Source organism: Furipterus horrens, unplaced genomic scaffold (assembly GCF_987537825.1).
Source record: "Furipterus horrens unplaced genomic scaffold, mFurHor1.1.pri manual_scaffold_5, whole genome shotgun sequence".
Taxonomy (NCBI): domain Eukaryota; kingdom Metazoa; phylum Chordata; class Mammalia; order Chiroptera; family Furipteridae; genus Furipterus; species Furipterus horrens.
In genome coordinates this window covers 195,374,269-195,391,606 of record NW_028327175.1, presented here as the reverse complement: position 1 = coordinate 195,391,606, position 17,338 = coordinate 195,374,269, and the positions used below count along the sequence as shown (strand labels likewise).

Here is a 17,338-nt window from a genome sequence, read left to right as displayed (position 1 = left end):
CAGAGAGACCTCATATGGCATGTGCCAAGCATCCGTTAAGTAACACGCAGGGCAGAGGAGAGTGTAGCCTTTGAGGCTCCAGGTTTTGTATAAGGAACATTTTCACAATTTGGACTAGTCCGCAAATAGCCAGTTAATGACCCTGGGCATCTCCGGGGAACATACGGGATGGCCCTGTTATTGGTACCAAACCCAAGACTGTGCAGACCCTGCCTGCCGCCCTGCCCAGAGGCACATCGCTCTGCACCAGAGCTCGGCAGAGACTCCGTGGTCTGCGAGCCCCAAATACCGATTGTCTGCCCCTTCCAGACAAAACTCACTGACTCCTGCTTTAAACGGTTCTTTCTCGATTTTGAACCATTTCTCATTAAAGAGATAGTGTGCAAATCAAATTGTATTTCACATGCAAAACACATATTTAAGAAACAGACCCGCTTTTCCGACATGGAAGTGGTGACGTGCACAATGTGTAATCAGCCGGGTTCCCAGGCAGGTCTCGGTAGGTGACGGGCAGAATGAGATGCCAGCTTTGCTGCTGGGATGAGGGGTGGCAGCCAAGGCCACAGAGAGAGGAAGTGCCCCACGGCGATGTGGTTTCCCCGTCTTCGGGTGAAAGAAGGAGCTTCTGCAGCAGCTGCAGTCCCAGATGTTCCAACATCTGGGTCAGGTGAAGGCACCCTGGCATTTGCTAGCTAATTAGACGGTGACATACGGTATATTCCAGGGACATGTTTTTTTGGTGATACATTGTACAATAACATGTCAAAGAGAGGATGGAAGAGTCCATCCAAGGCCATTTTTCTTGAGAATGGGTCACTAGTCCACCACTTGGCAGGGAGGAGGGGCTGAAGTAGCTCCAGAGGTGGCCTCACCTCATCCACTGTCCCTGTCACCACAGGGGAGGGCGCTCCCCATTAATCAGAGCACGAGCGTCGCATTTTAGTCAGCAGAAGTTAATTCATCACAATGATGTGCGTGGGCTGTCCCCTTGCAGAGGTGTACCAAGTTCACCTGAAGGTCCTGCAGACTCTTTATCTCATTCCACACGTTACCACATAGGTTACATGTTGTGGACAGCTCTTCCTGCTACGACTTCGCAGGAGGCTGATGCACTGTGGTCTCAGAAGAGAAAACTGCATTTAAAATTTTTACAAAGCCAGAAAAGGTTTTCTCTGGTGTTTTCCACAATAACAGGTCAGGTTTCAAAAAGAGAAAAAAAGCCAAATCACCATCATTTTCATCTTGCTCTGCGAACAGGAACATGTACTGTCCGTAAAAGTGGTGACAGTTTTGGTCCAGATTCCAGGCTGCAAAGACCACATGATCCCAGGGTCTGAGCAGGCCAGACAGTAAGTGTGGGTACAGACACCCAGTGAGCCTCTCTGTTGGTCCCTCTGTCCCCCACCCCGCAGCCCTCCAGCCTGGACGACAGGCGCGGCAGCCGTCCGCGGTCCATGGTGCGGTCCTTCACGATGCCCTCCTCGTCCCGGCCTTTGTCAGTGGCCTCCGTCTCTTCTCTGTCATCAGACAGCACCCCTTCCAGGCCGGGCTCCGACGGGTGAGTGGCTCTCAGCAGCAGGGAAGGGCTTAGAGGGGCCCATGAGGAGCCACCCGGGGCCCTGGGTTGGTTTTGTCACAACGGTGAAAATTTTTAAAAAAATAAAAGCTGTCTTTGAAACTGAAACCCTACAAGACTTCAGGAACATCGTGCCCAATACGACGTTCAGGGTCCGATGAGTCTTTGAGAAGCTCTCACTTTGCATACGAACCGCTTCGGGGGAAGTTCCCTTCAGATTTTCACACCTCCCGCAAGTGGCCGGTCCCCTTCAGCGTGTCCGGGAGGAAGCACGTGCACTCCTGCCAGCCGTGTGCATGGGCTTCCCACCCCTGGCTCGGCCACAGGTGTCCCACCTGGGCGGTACCGCCACGGCCATCGAGGCTTCCCTGAGAAGCACCTTCTCTGTGGGACGTCCTCGGGGAGCCCCTATTGCCTGTGAGCTGCAGGAAGCACAAAGCCACCAAGAGGGGAACAGGGACCTGACAGGCTGGTCGCCCTCCAAGCGCTCCCTGGAGTCTCCGCGGGAACTCCAGGTGTTCAGGGAGAACCGCCATGTTGCTGTTCTATTCTGTGTGCTTTTGAGTAGCCGGCTTCTAAAGTGTGTTCGTTCTTATCACACAAAAGGAGAAATGCCGCGTGCAATTGAAACATCAGAGAAGGACTTGAAATGGTTTAAGTGTCGAGTTAGCACCAGCCCCATTGGGTTGACCATCCATCACCCTACCAACCCCACAGGCTCCGGCCCCGGCAACAGGCAGACATGAAGTTTGAGGACGCCCGAGGGAGGGTCCACCCCAAGTGCCGTTTCTTGTCAGCATCCGATGTGCCCAGTGGAGCACTGGAAACGACACCCCCTTTTTTTTCTTAACAGTAATTTTTATCAGTGTCTGCTATTTGTAAGGCCAGGCCCATGTGGAAACTCTCCACTCAGAGGTATTCACACCATGGGTGCTTCTCACTTAGAACAAGATGGCTAAAGAAATTCAATTCCATTCTCCCCAAGAAAATCCCCAGGCTGGTTCTGAAAGGTTTTCTATTTCCAAGAACGTAGGGGGCAGGGAGGAAGTGGGTGAGGGGCTTTGATTAGCAGAGGGGCATCTTGCCCACGGGCGTGCAGGAGGCGGGCGGCCGCAGCCTTCCCGCGGGAGGCCTCTATTTAACCTTGAACTGCAGGCACCTCGGACAGAGTCCAGGGTCTTGTTCGTTCTCGGCCGTGTAAAGAACGGGGAGGAAACGCGGCTTTCGTGTCAGGTGGCACGGCACCTGCGGGGTAAAGTCTCCCCCGCCGGCAGTGGCTCTCGCAGGCGAACAGTTTTAAACCCAGCCTGCTCCTCTCTGGGTCTTTGCAGACATGATTGTAGTTCCCAGCCCACGTCTCCCGTGCGCTGAGCAAGGCTCACTAGTCTTCTTCTTCTCTCCACTGATTGTCTCCCGTTCTACAAAACCCAGAATAAAATGACGGATATTTTTGATTGTTGCTTCTAATAGATATGATGTCTCAGATCTAATGGACATGGGTTTATTGGTTAATACGTGTCCCAAAATGCCGTAATGACTGAAATCAACACTGGGACGGTGTATCGGTCACTTTTAAGTTTCTGTTAGGAGCATTTTCAGCCCTGTACAAAGCGGACAGAACGCTCTGCTGAGGCCCACGCCCGCGAGCCGGCCGCGATAATGATCCGCTCCTCCCCATCTCGTTTCCAGCTGCACGCTTCTCGCTCCCTCCCCCGTATCATTCTGAAGCAAATCTCAGAGTTCATGCCTTTTCATCCATAAATACTTCAGTGTGTATTTCTACAAGGTAGGATGTTAAAAAAAAAGAAAAGAAAAAGAAAAAGAAAGAAAGCCAGTTACCACACATAAAAAATTAACAGTAATTCGTGTTATCAAATATTGGTGTTAATTTCTAAGTGTGCCATAGACGTCATATTTTTAAGTTTATTTGTTTGAAATTGATCCAAATAAGAATCTCACCTTACAATTGATGGATGTGTCTTTTTAATCCTCTTTTATTCAATAGATTTCTCTTCCCACCTTGTCTCTTTTCTTTTTCTTGAAATTTACTTCTTGAAAAACCTCGGGTGCTTGTCCCTTGTTCTGTATCTTGCCGATTGGGTCCCCTACCGTGTGGTGTCACGTGTGCCCTGCCCTGGCATCCCAGCACCATGGCAGGTGCATCTAGACTCAGGTGGTCGGACTCAGGTTTGACTGGGGGGCAGGGCGTCCCCACTCAGAGGGACGTCTTGCCCACTGATGTCTGTGTCGGTGATGTGAGCAGCTGTTGACCACGGACCCCTCCATTCAGTGCCACGACTCTTTAGATGGCATGTGCCTCACCAGCTACAAAGCCTGGTGGAACCTGCAGCGGGAGGTGCGGCCCTTGCTCTGGGCCGTCTGTGCCTTCCGTGGACTCGCTGTGCGGCTCTGTGGCCCTCCCCCCAACTGTGGACTCCCACGCTCCCTCTCCCACCTTAGAAAGGTGGCGGGAACAGCCTCGGAATCAGAGCAGTGGCTTGTTCTACGTGCTCCATCCACAAATGAGTTTAAAAGAAGCCCCAGCCAGGACGCAGACGTGACTGCCTTTCTGAGTCCCCTTGTCCTGCAGTCCGTGTCTCCTTGAGGAAGCCAGTTGATTTTCCAGGTGGCCAGGAAGTCTGATGCAGAAGGTCGCTGTGAGGACTGGGAGACCCCAAGGGCAGGTCTGGCCAGAAACTCCCTGGACCGACAGCCCACAAGATGGGGACCGGGGTCTGCCCTGCCCCCAGACTTGTAGGCTGCTGGGCGCTGGGCAGCTGGAGGGTAGGCCGCCTAGTGCATCTTGTTCAAGGAGGTAGACGCGCTGTGAGGCCACTGTGTAAAAGACCTTTGTCACCAGTCACGAGTTAGGCCGTTTCTCCTCTGTGGCTGTGTGACTAGACCTCCTTTTCAGGGACCATATCTCCTATGAAATAACATTTGCATGTGCTATGTTTTAAAAAACAAGATCCTAAGAATAACAATAGCACCGTAAGGTTTTAAAGCCACGTTCGTACCTTTATGCACATGGGCCCTGTCTCTTTCCACCTTCCTGCCATGGAGGGTGAGGTTCAGTCTCAGAAGGAGACCCATTTCTTCCCTGCCCTGATGTGACATACTGGGACAGGACAGGACGCCCCCCGCCCCGCCACCCCCCGGCCTTATAGTAAAGTAGTGGCCCGTAGGCATGTGTAGGTGTGTGTGTGCTCCGCTTTGGCACGTGCCTTAGAAACCAGTCTAAGAGCCGTGTACTCGGTACGTTGACCCTTCACGTGCTGATGTCACTAAGCAGAAAGGTGGTGGTGGCCTCACCGCTCTTGTGATGGAGACATCCGGCCCACGGCAGCTGAGCTAGACCCCGGGTCCTTGCCGCTAGCTCAGGTCTGGGCCGACAGCCTGCGAGCGGGGCCGTCCAGAGGGCTTACGCACAGACGCAGCCTTCGTGTCTGGGACTCAAGCTCACAGGGCAAGCTGGTCGGAATGACCGTCCCAGAGATGCCTTCACGTCGGCCTGCTCCTCCCATGGCTTTAGTGGCTACATCAGTAGGAATCTCCAAGAGGCCAGGCTCCCCTTTGAAACAAACCCCAAGTGTCCCCCTCCTGTGGCCGTCCACAGGAGTCCCCTAGCAGTCTCAGACTCCCCGTTGCTGCCACTGTCCTGTGACCGTGGGTTTCTTCCCCGTTGGCTGTTTCTGGGTGCAAACAGTCCATTTATGGCAGTTGGTGAACCTGCGCCTCCCTTGTAAAATCATCCTGTCCCGACCCCCGGCTGTTCCGGGCAGCTCTTGGGTTTCCTGCGAGTGGCCGTCCGCCGGTCTGCAGGGCGCAAGGCCATCGCGGCCGTCGCTGTCCTGGGAAGGGGCCGGGACTTAAACAGCCGTCTCCTTCAGCTTTGCCCTGGAGCCCCTGCTGCCGAAGAAGATGCACTCCCGGTCCCAGGACAAGCTGGACAAGGACGACCCGGAGAAAGAGAAGAAGGACAAGAAGAAGGAGAAGAGGAACAGCAAACACCAGGAGATATTCGATAAAGAATTTAAACCCGCCGACCTGTCCCCTCAGCAGTCGGAGGCTGTGATCCTCTCGGAAACGGTAATTCCCAGGGGACCCCACCACCACCACCACCACCGCTGCCGCTGCCAGGACTCGCCTTCACTGCATGTTTAGCCAGAGGGGCTGTCACTGGCGTTCACCGGGTGGCTGTAAAGTAGTCACTTGAAAAGCCAGGGCCCCCTCCCATCCTCCCCTTGCCCACCCTGATGCCGCAGAGCGTCCAAAGGCGGGGGGAGCATCCCCCTGGTCTTTCTTATGCCATCCTCCATCCCAGGGGTCCGAGCAGTGCCCCCACGTTCCAGGGGCCTCGTGGCTCCAGAATGGACAGGGGAACTGTGCTGACCACACAGTGCTCTGTGCCAGGGGCCCTTCCTGACCAGAAACCACTCAGTCTCGGTAACTGCCGGGCCCCCCAGGCTGCCCAGCTCGAGTCCCCAAGCCCTTCCTGCTGGGCCCGCCCACCGCGCATGGTCCCTCGTTGTCTTCCGGCCTTGTCTGCTCCACTCCCACCTCTCTCGGCCACCATGTTTCAGGAAGATTTTCAGGCATTTAGCGTGACACATAACTGGTTAGTTGACATTAGAAACAGGTTTCAGGAAATCCCGTTCATTCCAAAGACCCCACTGAGCCAGGAGGACTGGGCCTGGGGAGTTCCCAGAAGCATACAGCAGCATTGGCAGCCTGAGGGCAAAAACGGGCACAGACAGCTTCTGGGGTGAACTCGATTCAGAAAATGCACTTTGTACACAGGTTGTCAGCGTCAACAGTTAAATCAGGCTTAGAGTCACCTTCCCCCCGAAACAAAAAGCATTTGTACGGTGGCCAAGGATGCACCTGCTCTGAACGGGACCCCGTGACCTGTCCTGGCTGTGATCTAAGGGCAGCTTGGTACAAGTGCTCAGATGGGACCACCTTTTAGTAAGACACACATCATGGCTTTTTGTATGTTGAACACCAGAGGGTCCATCTCGTCCAGACTGCCTGCCTCTCAGACGGTGCTCACATGTCCTTGGCAGTCCAGAGGCAGGAGGCAGACCCGAGGACGGCTCATGACTTTCCAGGGGCCGTGCCCTTCGGAGGCCTGGGACACAGCTCTGCCTGCAGCCGGGCTGCGGCGTGTCACTGCAGCACGCGGGTGGCCCAGGGTGTCGGGGCCCAGGGGAGGGACTGGCCGGGCACTCACGTTCAGTGCCCAGGCCTGGGCCCCCAGTGGTGCGATTGGGGAGTTCCTGGTGGATGAGCCCATGTTCCCTGCCCACTGTTCTAGAAAGTTGGGGTGCCGGCGGCCCTGCTGAGACAGATGGAGTGCCTTCTGGGTGGCTCCTCTGAGGTCTAGGGCACAGTGTGTTTTGTGCCCCTAAGCTTCTGGGGCTTCATTGGCAGCCTTGGGCTCCTTGGCTCACAGAAGCATCACCCAGATCTCTGCCTTCATGTTCACACGGTATCCGCCTGTGTGCATGTGTCTGTATCCGAGTTCCCCTTTGGTAAGGACATTGGTCACATGGACTAGGACCCACCCTAATGACCTCATGTTACCTTGATCACCTGCAAAGACCCCTTTTCCAGGGAAGGTCACATTCAGGCGCCCCGGGGTTAGGACTTCAGCCTGCGGATTCTGAGGTGGCTCCCCCCTGCCCAGGACAGACCCTCACGGTGCCCTTTCTGTCCCTCTGAGGTGGCTTCCCCTGCCCAGGACAGACCCTCACTGTGCCCTTTCTGTCCCTCTGAGGCGGCTTCCCCTACCCAGGACAGACCCTCACTGAGCCCTTTCTGTCCTCTGAGGTGGCTCCCCCCTGCCCAGGACAGACCCTCACAGTGCCCTTTCTGCCCCTCCAAAATAGATAAGCCCCCTGCGGCCCCAGAGGCCGAAGAGCCAGGTGATCAACGTCATCGGGAGTGAGAGGCGCTTCTCAGTGTCGCCCCCGTCTCCGCCCTCCCGGCAGACCCCTCCTCCAGTCTTCCCACGGGCCAAGCTCAGCTTCAGCCTGCAGTCCAGTAAGTGGGACACCCTCTGCGTTTAACCTCAGGGCACACCCCTCGCCCTCCCTGCCAGCGCCCCTGCAGTGAGACCCGCTTCCTCCCCCGGCAGCAGACAGTGTCCTGAGCCACAGCTCAGTGCTGGGCCCCCCAAGGCCCTGGGGGACCAGTGTGGGGCTCATCCGGGCTCTCAAAGCCTGCTGTGGAGACTGTATTTGGGGGGACAAGAGAGTTCTGGAAATAGCGGTGATGGTTGCCCAGCATTAGGAATATGATAAATGCTGCTGATTTGTACACTTGAAATGGTTAAAATGGCAGATTTTGTGTTATGCATGTTCTGCCACTATTGAAACAACCAGCCAACCAACCACAGGGCCACCCCTCAACCAGAGCCCCCCCCCACTCACCCCCCCCCCCCAGTTCAATGGCAGGTCCTCTGCACCCACCGCCACAACTCAGCCCAGGAAGCATTTTCCTAATGAAGGCATCTTTCATCAGATGGGTCACGGGGAAAACTCAAAACGAGAGCCGTCAGCAAAAATGTCCATCTACTTCTCTTTCCCGCAAAAGGAAAGCAGATTATTCCTGAGTCTCAACCAGAGCTGAGAGTCTTAACGATCATGTCTCCATCTGCGGCCGGCTCCTTTCTCGTTGACATTAAAACGCAGCGGCGCATCCCGGTGGCCTCCTGAAGGCAGCAGGCAGCCCCTGCGACTGCTCATAACCGGATGTCACAGCGTCACGGCTGTGCCTGCCGCGTGGGGGCTTCTGGCTGGGGCTGCTCTCCTGAGTCCTGGGGACAGAGTCCTGGCTGGGCTCTGAAAACAGAGACTGTCCTCGTGACCCCCAGCTGTTTCAGTGCTGCGGAGGCGCAGGGACCCGGGGCGGGGGGGGCGCATTACAAGGGCCCCGCGGTGACATGGCTGTGTTTACAGTGCATTCAAGCTCTGGTTTAGGGGTCTTATGGCGCCTGGTATTCTCTTTCTAGAGCACGCCTGTAGGAGGGGACCCGGCCCTCTGCCCTCTCTCCCCTGCGCCTTGCCCTTGGCTCTGCCCCACTGACAAGCATTTCCGTGGCACAGTCTCTCCACCTCCCACTGCTCCGGAGAGGCTGAGGGCAGCCACGCCGCCGTGTGTCCGCTCACAGCAGGGATGGGGGTTTGATCTTCAGTCCGTCCGTTTCCCAGGCTTGGAGCTGAATGGCATGACCCTGACCGGGATGGACATGGCCGAGGTCCCGCCGCCTCTGCCTCTGAAGGGCGGCACGGCCGATTACGGGAACCTGATGGAGACCCAGGACCTGATGGGCTCCCCGGCGCCCCCACCCCCGCCCCCTCACCAGAGGGTAAGTCGGAACCTGAAATGCATGTCTTTAACGTCGTTGCCTGCACAGAATCCCGCTCCTCCTTCCTGACGGTAGCGTGTCTACGCCGGGCTGGCCTAGGCTTGACGCCAATGAGAGGCCGCAGGGATCACAGCTCTGTGCGACCTGTGGTTCCCTTGTCGTGACTGCATGGGGGACACATATGCAGATGCGGCCTCAGGACAAGGAAAGGGGGTGGGGGAGAGGTGAGAGGTGCGGGCAATGTTCCTGATGGCGGGCGGATCAAAGGGCCGACCCCATGACGAGGGAGGTTACCCCACTTGAGGTGCAGTCCACGCGAAAGTTTGGTTTTGAAAAGTAGCTCTTCTATGAAGACATTTGTCTGACTTCTGTAATAAGCCGGCCAGTGTCACACTGCATGGGGGCACGCTCCTGCTGGACACCAGCCTGGCCCCTGGGAAGCCTTTATCCTGGCAGCTTCTCCAGGAGTGTCACCCTCATGCTGGGTGGGGACAGGCACTCGCCACTCAGAGAACCTGCGGGATTTGGCTCCAACTTGGGCAAAGCCCAGATCCCCAAGGCCACCCATCCCCGGCTGTGCCTCTCTGGAACCCCTCCCCATTTAGATTCGGGGTGCAGGCTGCCACAAGCTGGTCCCCCGAGGTGGGCACCCTCTGGAAACTGTTTTCGTCGTTAATTTTGGCTGCTGTGCTCGCTGCTCCGTGGCCTGGGGGCCTGCCTGCTAATGTGTTAGCTAAAAGGCTCCACAGGCCATTTAAGCCCGGCCTCCGCTACCCATCCACAGTTCTAGACGTGTCCTCTTGCCGTCCACCCCGCTTCTCTCCTGGTCTCCAGGTCGCTGTCACGCGGGGCTCTTGGTGGCTTAGTGGCCCGGCTGTGTGCAGCAGGCAGTGTGCCATGGAGGGGCACGTGGTGCATCTGCTCCGCCTCCATTCAGTGACCGTGGCCACAGAACTCCAGGACCCTGCAGGCGTGAGGTGGTTTCGTGGCTGCGAGGTTCTCATAACAGAACGCGTGCTTTTTCCCCTTAAAAATGATACAAACTCTACACGCTGCTGCTTCTTTTTATGGGGCCTTGTCACTGTGTGTTCTGCAAGTGTGTGCACTACGCTCAGGGGTGGGGTTACTTACAGTCTATGGATTTGATTGATTGATTGCTCTTGCATAAGAAAATCGGGCCCAAGAGTGGGCTTCGTCTTTGACGCTGGAGGGACAACTGCCCTTCAGAGGCTGCAGGGTCTTTCAGATCAGCCCTCTGTCCCTCGGGATGCCACGATGGGAAACTGGCCCTGGAGACGGGACACGTGACCCAGCAGTGGCTTCTTAGAGGCTGCAGTGCTTTGTTGCTACTGTGGAAATGGAAGGCTTGCCAACTAACCACAAGTTCGAACCAAAGGAGACACATGGAGTCCAACAAGCACACTGAGCAGTTGGGGTCTTGCTTTCCTAGCAGCCTAATTAACCAATCAAATGTGTTTGCTTGGCCAGAAGAGCAGGCCTCTCCCCCAGGTCTCCCTGCACCCGGGAATTGAACATTCTGAACCTGGAAGTAAGAGCAAGTCCATTTCGGTTACTAATCCACGCAGGGCAACACTTGATCGGCTCGGCTTCTTTGGCCCGTCCTCCTCCGTGACCGATGCCAGTGCTGCTGGCCAAGGACAGGGCCCCCCGTACAAGCGCTGGCTCTACCGGCAAAGGGCTGTTGTCCCGTTAGGCTCACTGCCCCAGTCCCCGCATCCTCTGTTCCTTGTTTGGCTGTCCTGCAGCGGGAGCGAGCGTTCAGGTCACACGGCCGCGGGGGCGCGTGGTGTAATTAGTCAGAAGCAGCTGCGTTTCCAGGGGCTTCCCTTCGCGAAGACCCTGCGCGCTGTGGTAGGGTGATGACCATGCCACTGCCAGGGATGATGGATGCATAGCCTGTCCATCTCAGGGGTCCACCGTGGGCTTGCAATCCAGACTCTCTCTAGTTGTTGCCACTGTGAACTGCCCCTGACACCCAGAGCTCTGCGCTGTCACGCTGCTTATTGGTGATAAGCCTGCAGGCTCCTCCTGGCACAAAGGGCTTCGGAGGCTTGTTGTCTGCGACGGCAGGAGCCCGGCCCCTCGACGGCTCACCCCTGACCGCCATGTGCTTTGTGCCCTCGTGGTCCTACCACAGACCGTGTGGACAGCAACCTTCAGGAAGCTCTCCTGAGCTGGCAGTGACGGCACACCTGCCACGTTGAAAGGTCGCAAGGAGGGAGAGAGCAGACCACAGGGGTCTGGGGTGGGGTCTTTGCAGGGCTTTCTTTATTGGGGAATTCAAGAGGTTAGAGCGGGAATTTAACCATGGGAAGGGGAAAAAGTGGCCCGGATGGTCCGGTATTAAAAGCAGTCAAGATCCCTAACACAGGGGGCTTCAGTGGGGACCTGCCCTTGAGCCCTGTGGCCGCACGTGCTTATTCGGAAAGCCGTCTTTGGAGCGGCTACCTCAGCTGTCCAAGCTTCCCTCTGGTGCTCACATCACCAAACACACACACACACATACACACACACACACACACACACACACACACACACACATCCAGGTTTACGACATGCAAACCATCACACACACACACACACACACACACACACACACCCAGGTTTACGACATGCAAACCATCACACACACACACACACACCCAGGTTTACGACATGCAAACCATCACACACACACCCAGGTTTACGACATGCAAACCATCATTTCACCAACCACCAAGTAAGTGTTTCTTGGAACCTTTCTTACCAATTTAAAGTCCTATTAGTTTACTTCCCTTTTTATAAGGTCTAAATATCATCACATCAGTTCTGTTTTCGGGTTTACTTTTTCTCACCTCTGTGCTGACCCCTAGGGCATTTAGGGAGGAAATTTGCGATGGATGACAGTCAGCTGTGTCACCGTTCTGTCCTTGAAACGTCCCACGCTGAGCTAAGTGTGACCATCCCTGGAGAGGCTCTGTGCCTTCGTTGGGTGTGCTCTGCCCGCGGCACTCCCCGCTTACCTGGTCCATTCACCTGTCCATGCACTCGCTCGTTCGGTGGGGCCCTGATCCGCTCACTTACCCATCTGGTCAGCCCATAGTTGCATCTCCTGAGCATCAGGAGCCTGTAATGGGAGGGGTTCAAAGGCATGAGCGGGGACAGCCCCGCTCAGTCCTCCCCACCGCTTTCCTGGCACCTCGACAGGTGTGAGTTCATTCTCGAATCTAAGGGAAAGGAACTCAGGTCCCTGGGCCTAGCCCAGCCTGCCGCCTGTTGCTGTAAGTAACATTGTACTGGACTCCAGCTCCGCCACTTCTTTATCTACTGTCTTTCCTTCCTGGAGAGTTTAAACGTCCCCCTGACCTGGCTCACCCCCCTTCATCTGCACCTTCAGGAGAGGCTGTGGATGAAAAACTGCCTTGTAAATAGGTCACTTGGATGGTGGCCACAGGTGCCATGCATGGCTCAGCCAGCCCTCCTGCCTGTGGCCTTTCCAGTTCAGAGCCCAAGGGAGGCCATCTGTCCCATCCTGGAAAGCATCTCCAAGGACTTGTCTGTCCCTGACCGGTTCACAGGCATCTGCTGGGGCACGGGGAGGGAACTGTTGGTCCTCACCTGGGAAGGCTTGGCGGTGACACTGCCAGGCCACCTGGGTCCCACTTTGCCCATTCACTTGCTCCTAAGCGCTAACTGCCCAGCTCTGACATCTGCTCTTTCCTGGGGCCCTAGGTCAGTGGCCCCGGATTGAAAGTGGCCACACACAGAGCAGTGGTGTCCATCCCGGGGGCTGTGCAGACCGCGAAAAGCAGCCCAGTCCCACGTGCAGCTGACCTGCCAGCCCCTTGTCACACGGAGAAGGCAGTCCCCACCCAGGGGTGCAGGCCGCCTTTCCCCCCCTGCCGTGCTACCAGCACAGACCCTGCCTGGAGAGCGTTTCCCTCCTGTCACCGCACCAGTAACGTGCCGCCGCCCCCACGTTCCTGTCTTCCAGCACCTGCCGCCTCCGCTGCCCAGCAAAACCCCGCCTCCGCCCCCTCCGAAGACCACGCGCAAGCAGACCTCGGTGGACTCGGGCATCGTGCAGTGACCACGGCGGGCGCGCTGCCGAGAGCGGGCTGTCCCCTGCCCCGTCCGCCTCTGTGTCTGGCGTTTACCTCATCTGACCCGTGATGTCTGACATTTAGGGCCATTGCTTTTCCTTAAAAGGAGTTCGTTCTCAGGCTCGGAGCACGCGGCCTGTAGTACTGGGACTCGAGGTGCATGTGGGTCTGGTGTTTATCAAAATCGGGGGCTTCTGAGTGGGTCCTTCTTGAGAGAGCCTAAGTCTTGCCCAAAACCCCTTTCTTTTTGTGCCAATGACACATCAGCAAGGAGCAAGGCTGAGCTGACCAGGCGCAGTAGAAGTCAGGCTATTGTCCTTGGTACCTGAGCAGCCCCAGCTTCCAAAGCTGCCTCTGCGCACCGGCCACGCCCCACTCACACGTGCCTGCGGGACTTGTCTCCAGCCTCCTCCCGCGGCCGAGGCCTGACTCCTGGTGGCTGGAACGTACCTTCGACCCACATCAGGCCGTTAAGGTCAGCCCTTTCAGGGAAGTGCCTGAGCTCCTTCGGTATAATTTAAAATAGGATCTTTCTCAGCTACTGAACAGTTACTAATTTATGGAGCGGAGACGCCATTAAAAATACTGGCTCGAGTGGGAAGATAGCTATGAGTGGAGGAAGATCAGTTTTCTTTCTTTTTAGATAAAGATGGCATGTACCACAAGAGACAGTTCTAACTGGGCGAGTCCTTTGTGTCCTCTGTACAGAAGTGTGTATATACGCTGGCTCTTAGCTCCTTTTCATTTTTGTGGTCCTTCCGTGTATCGTAATAGGTGATCACAAATGAGTCTCAGTATGTGCTCTTCATTGTTAACTGCTGGAAATGTAAAAAAGAAAAAATTCAAATTAAATTCTGGTTTTTTTCAAAGCTCTGAAAACGTCAGTGAACGATGATTTTAAAAACTAACTTTGTATAACCTAATGTTTGTATTCTATCATTATATTTTTTTATTCACGATAATCATGGTATCCTTTCTAATAGGCTCAAATGTTAATCATTGACAATGAAAAATAAAATATTATTTAAAAAGACTCGCAGTGTCGGACATACTGTGTTCTTATCCCTGATGTAACACACAAACCCGTCTCTTTGATGCTGTTTCCAAGAGAGCTTTGTGGCCCACACTTAGACATGTGCACCCCTCCCTCAGTTCTTAATCACCCCGGTTTGATCACCTCTGATGGGGGCCCCCCGACGGACCCGCAGGCCACTCTGCGTGTCTTCCTGCACCCCGCCCTGGCTCCGCCTGCGCCCCACTCCTGCCTGCTGTTTGTCTTCCCAGCTGCATAGTTGAGAGAAGGCTTTGCTCAGTGGGATCTGTCTTGTAGCTCGAGAGGCGTCAGACGTCAGAGCTTTCTCTGGGTCTCAGGTGGTGAGAGACAGGACAGGGGGCCCTGTTTTCCTTGTAAACATGTTCCCCTGGGCGCCTTCCAAACCTGTTCCCAGGGAGCAGCTTCCCCTAAAAGCCATTCTTCCAGCCGAGTGTCCGGCTAAGGAGCCCCAGGAGAGTAGATTCTGTGGCATCTGTTTCCAGTTTCCCCCAAACCTCCACTTAATTCCGTTCAACTTGGAGGAAAGTTCACACATGTAGACAGTCACCGCGATGCCCCCCTTCATGTGACCATCACTGTGCTGCTGTCTCGTTGGATATTTTTCTAAATTGCAGGTGATTTTCTTTACAAATCGCTCCCTTGCGGCAGGCGTGGTTTTCTGTCCCGCTGTTTTCACTTCCCGTGAACGTTTGTGCCGTTTGCTCTTTTTGAGAGCGTGGAGAAACAAGGACATGCCTCTCTGCCTCCCGCACCTGGGCGTCGGGGAGGCTGCCCCAGAACCCAGGATGCTCGGACAGTCCTTCTCTCCTTGTTGGGCTGTTCCCAGTTTGTTGGGACCACCCAGTCCATTCTCGGGGCACTTTAGACACACAGGGATATGGAGTTTTCTCCCGTGGGGATCCTTACTCTTTGACCACGATAAATACTCATCCTCTGTCGAGTATGTTAGAAATTGGATACTATCCATGATTCTAAAATAATCGTATTGGCACACCACCCTGGGATAGTATGGGAGAGGTCAGCCCCTGGGGGTAGATCATTTGGGGGTAATCTATAGTTCACGTTGCATGAGCTGTCACCAAAAATTGTGAAAAAATAACTCCTGGCCCTGTGGAAGATGGTAGTTTTTATTCTAGAATGACTTCTAAGTCGTAGTTCTTTTCTGCTCCTTACCACCACCTCCTCCAGGAAGTCCCCCTGGATAATCCCCACACTCCACACTCTGGCTGGATCCCACCAACAGCAGCCAGGAATCCCAGGTTAGCGTCTAGAGCTGGAACGTGCAAGGTGAACACAACAGTGAGGAATGGAACACGGGATGCATTTTGCACGTTACAGGAATTTCCTGATACCCAACTCTACGTACCCAAGGATATTCACAAAGGAGTGAACTTCAAACTCTACAGACAAAACTTTACTCTTTAAATCAGGGTTGGACTGCAAAACTGACATCTGTGTCCTCGGGTGTCTCCTGGACACAGTCCTTCTCAAATGAGGCTGCAGGGCACAGCTTGCTTCTCTAAACACAATGACATATTCCTTTCAATCAGCCTTTTTTCATTGTTGCCTCCCAGGGAGCCTTTCTAACCATTTTTTTCTGATCATTACTTACCATGAAATTTTAATAGTATGGATATAGTATGTATCCATTTATGCACTTTATATGTATCTGTACTTTGTCCCTAAACAAAGTAAGATTTTTTTTTTTGTCCCCAAGAACCAGTTCTCATCCCTGGGGGTGCCTTGTGGGGCTGCTCGCTCTAAATCAGGAATGGGGAGGGGCTTGTGTTGTTTTTGCTTCAGTTGCCAGGAAGCTCAAAGCCAAATGCAGCTCTTACACACTCAGATTTCGGTTTTATTTTTCTGCCTTCCAAAATGCTTTATGGTCTATTACTAATTCATTACTAATTCCTCTTTATTTTAACTATCCAGTTTAATATGTGCTTTTCTCAAATCTTTATTAAAAAAAGATAATTTGGAAGCAGGATCTTATATGTAGAAAAGTCTTTTTCTTATTTAAAAACCACCCTTGGTGCTCAAAGATTGCTTCCTAGTATTTAGAGAAATTATTTCCTAATCAATGTTAAGACTTTCTTATGTAAAGATTTGATCTTTTTCATTATCTTTGGCTTGGATTCTTCGATGGGAGCGGGCTTGACTTTCATGTTCACCCAAGTCTTTGTTGGTGTAATGGATTTTAGCTTCTGCTTTTTAGTTTTATCTCTAATTACTTTTTAGTAATTGACTTACTTTTTAAAGTCTGCTTAGGGAATTTCGCTTTTTTTTCTTTCCAAGCTGCCCTTTTTGAATTATTTAAGCATCTTTTTAGTTGGTGATGGCTTAGGAAAACTTAATGGGGACCCTGCTGGGCCGTCAGCCTTTGCTCCCAGAGAAGCTAAAATGGGTGCTCCCTGTCTGTCTCTCCCCGACACGAAAAAGCAACTGCCTCCTTCAGGGCCTGTGACGACCTGCAGGCTGCCGCTCACGCGCGAAAGGGCAAGGAGCGCCTGCAGGGACATAGGACCCACAGCAAGCCCATCCCAGGGTCCTGCGGTGACCCTGCAGCCCCTTCCCCCGGGGAAGGTATCCCGTTCTCCTTCCAGCTTCTGCGCCTCACACCCTCCCTGGCCAGCTCTCCTTCACTTTGGGTTGCTTATTGCTAGGGGTCAGCTCTTGCTGCTCCTTTGTGTTCATTCTCAGTGTTGGGAAGGGCTGGGTTTCATCGGTTCTTTCTGGTTTCTCGTAACTGGGTGGCTCATTTCAGAAGACGTTCAGAGGGTGCCCACAGCGTCGTGCTGGGAGCTTTGCCAGGCACACGGGTGAGGGAGAGGACCAGGCCCGCCCCCTCGGATCTCAGAGTCTGGGGAGGGAATGGACGGGCTGACAGCCAGGTCGGGTTCCCTTTATTGCAGGCTACATGTGGTGAGCGCTGGGCACGACAGAGCAGGGAAGAAAGACCTTTAACGCAGGTGCCCGGAGAATGTAGAACTGGGGAGAAGGGGCCGGGGTGGGGGGAGGTGGTGGGGGAGGCTCAGGGAAGGGAAAGTGTTCCGGTAGCAGAATGAGGCCATTGTGGGGGAGCGGACTGAGGGGGGCAGGGAGCTGGGAGCATCCGGATGGGGACTACCGTGCTTCCAGGCCATTGTGAACACCCTGGGCTTTGTCCCGTGTGCCCAGGAGGACCCACACAGCCTCCATGTCTCCATGTCATGTTCTCCTGTGAATGGAGCCCC

General features: G+C 54.5%; 1 protein-coding gene across 1 annotated transcript in view; it reads left to right on the top strand.

Moving 5' to 3' along the window:
• Positions 1–13,078, top strand: part of DOCK1 (dedicator of cytokinesis 1) — a 385,242-nt gene extending 372,164 nt beyond the window's left edge. The window contains exons 48-52 of the mRNA XM_090278686.1: positions 1,413–1,558; positions 5,467–5,665; positions 7,468–7,621; positions 8,791–8,948; positions 12,943–13,078. Coding sequence (XP_090134812.1) covers positions 1,413–1,558; positions 5,467–5,665; positions 7,468–7,621; positions 8,791–8,948; positions 12,943–13,038 — 753 coding nt within the window. The 3' untranslated portion in view covers positions 13,039–13,078. The remainder of the gene's footprint in view (positions 1–1,412; positions 1,559–5,466; positions 5,666–7,467; positions 7,622–8,790; positions 8,949–12,942) is intronic.
• The last annotated feature ends 4,260 nt before the right edge of the window (positions 13,079–17,338 follow it).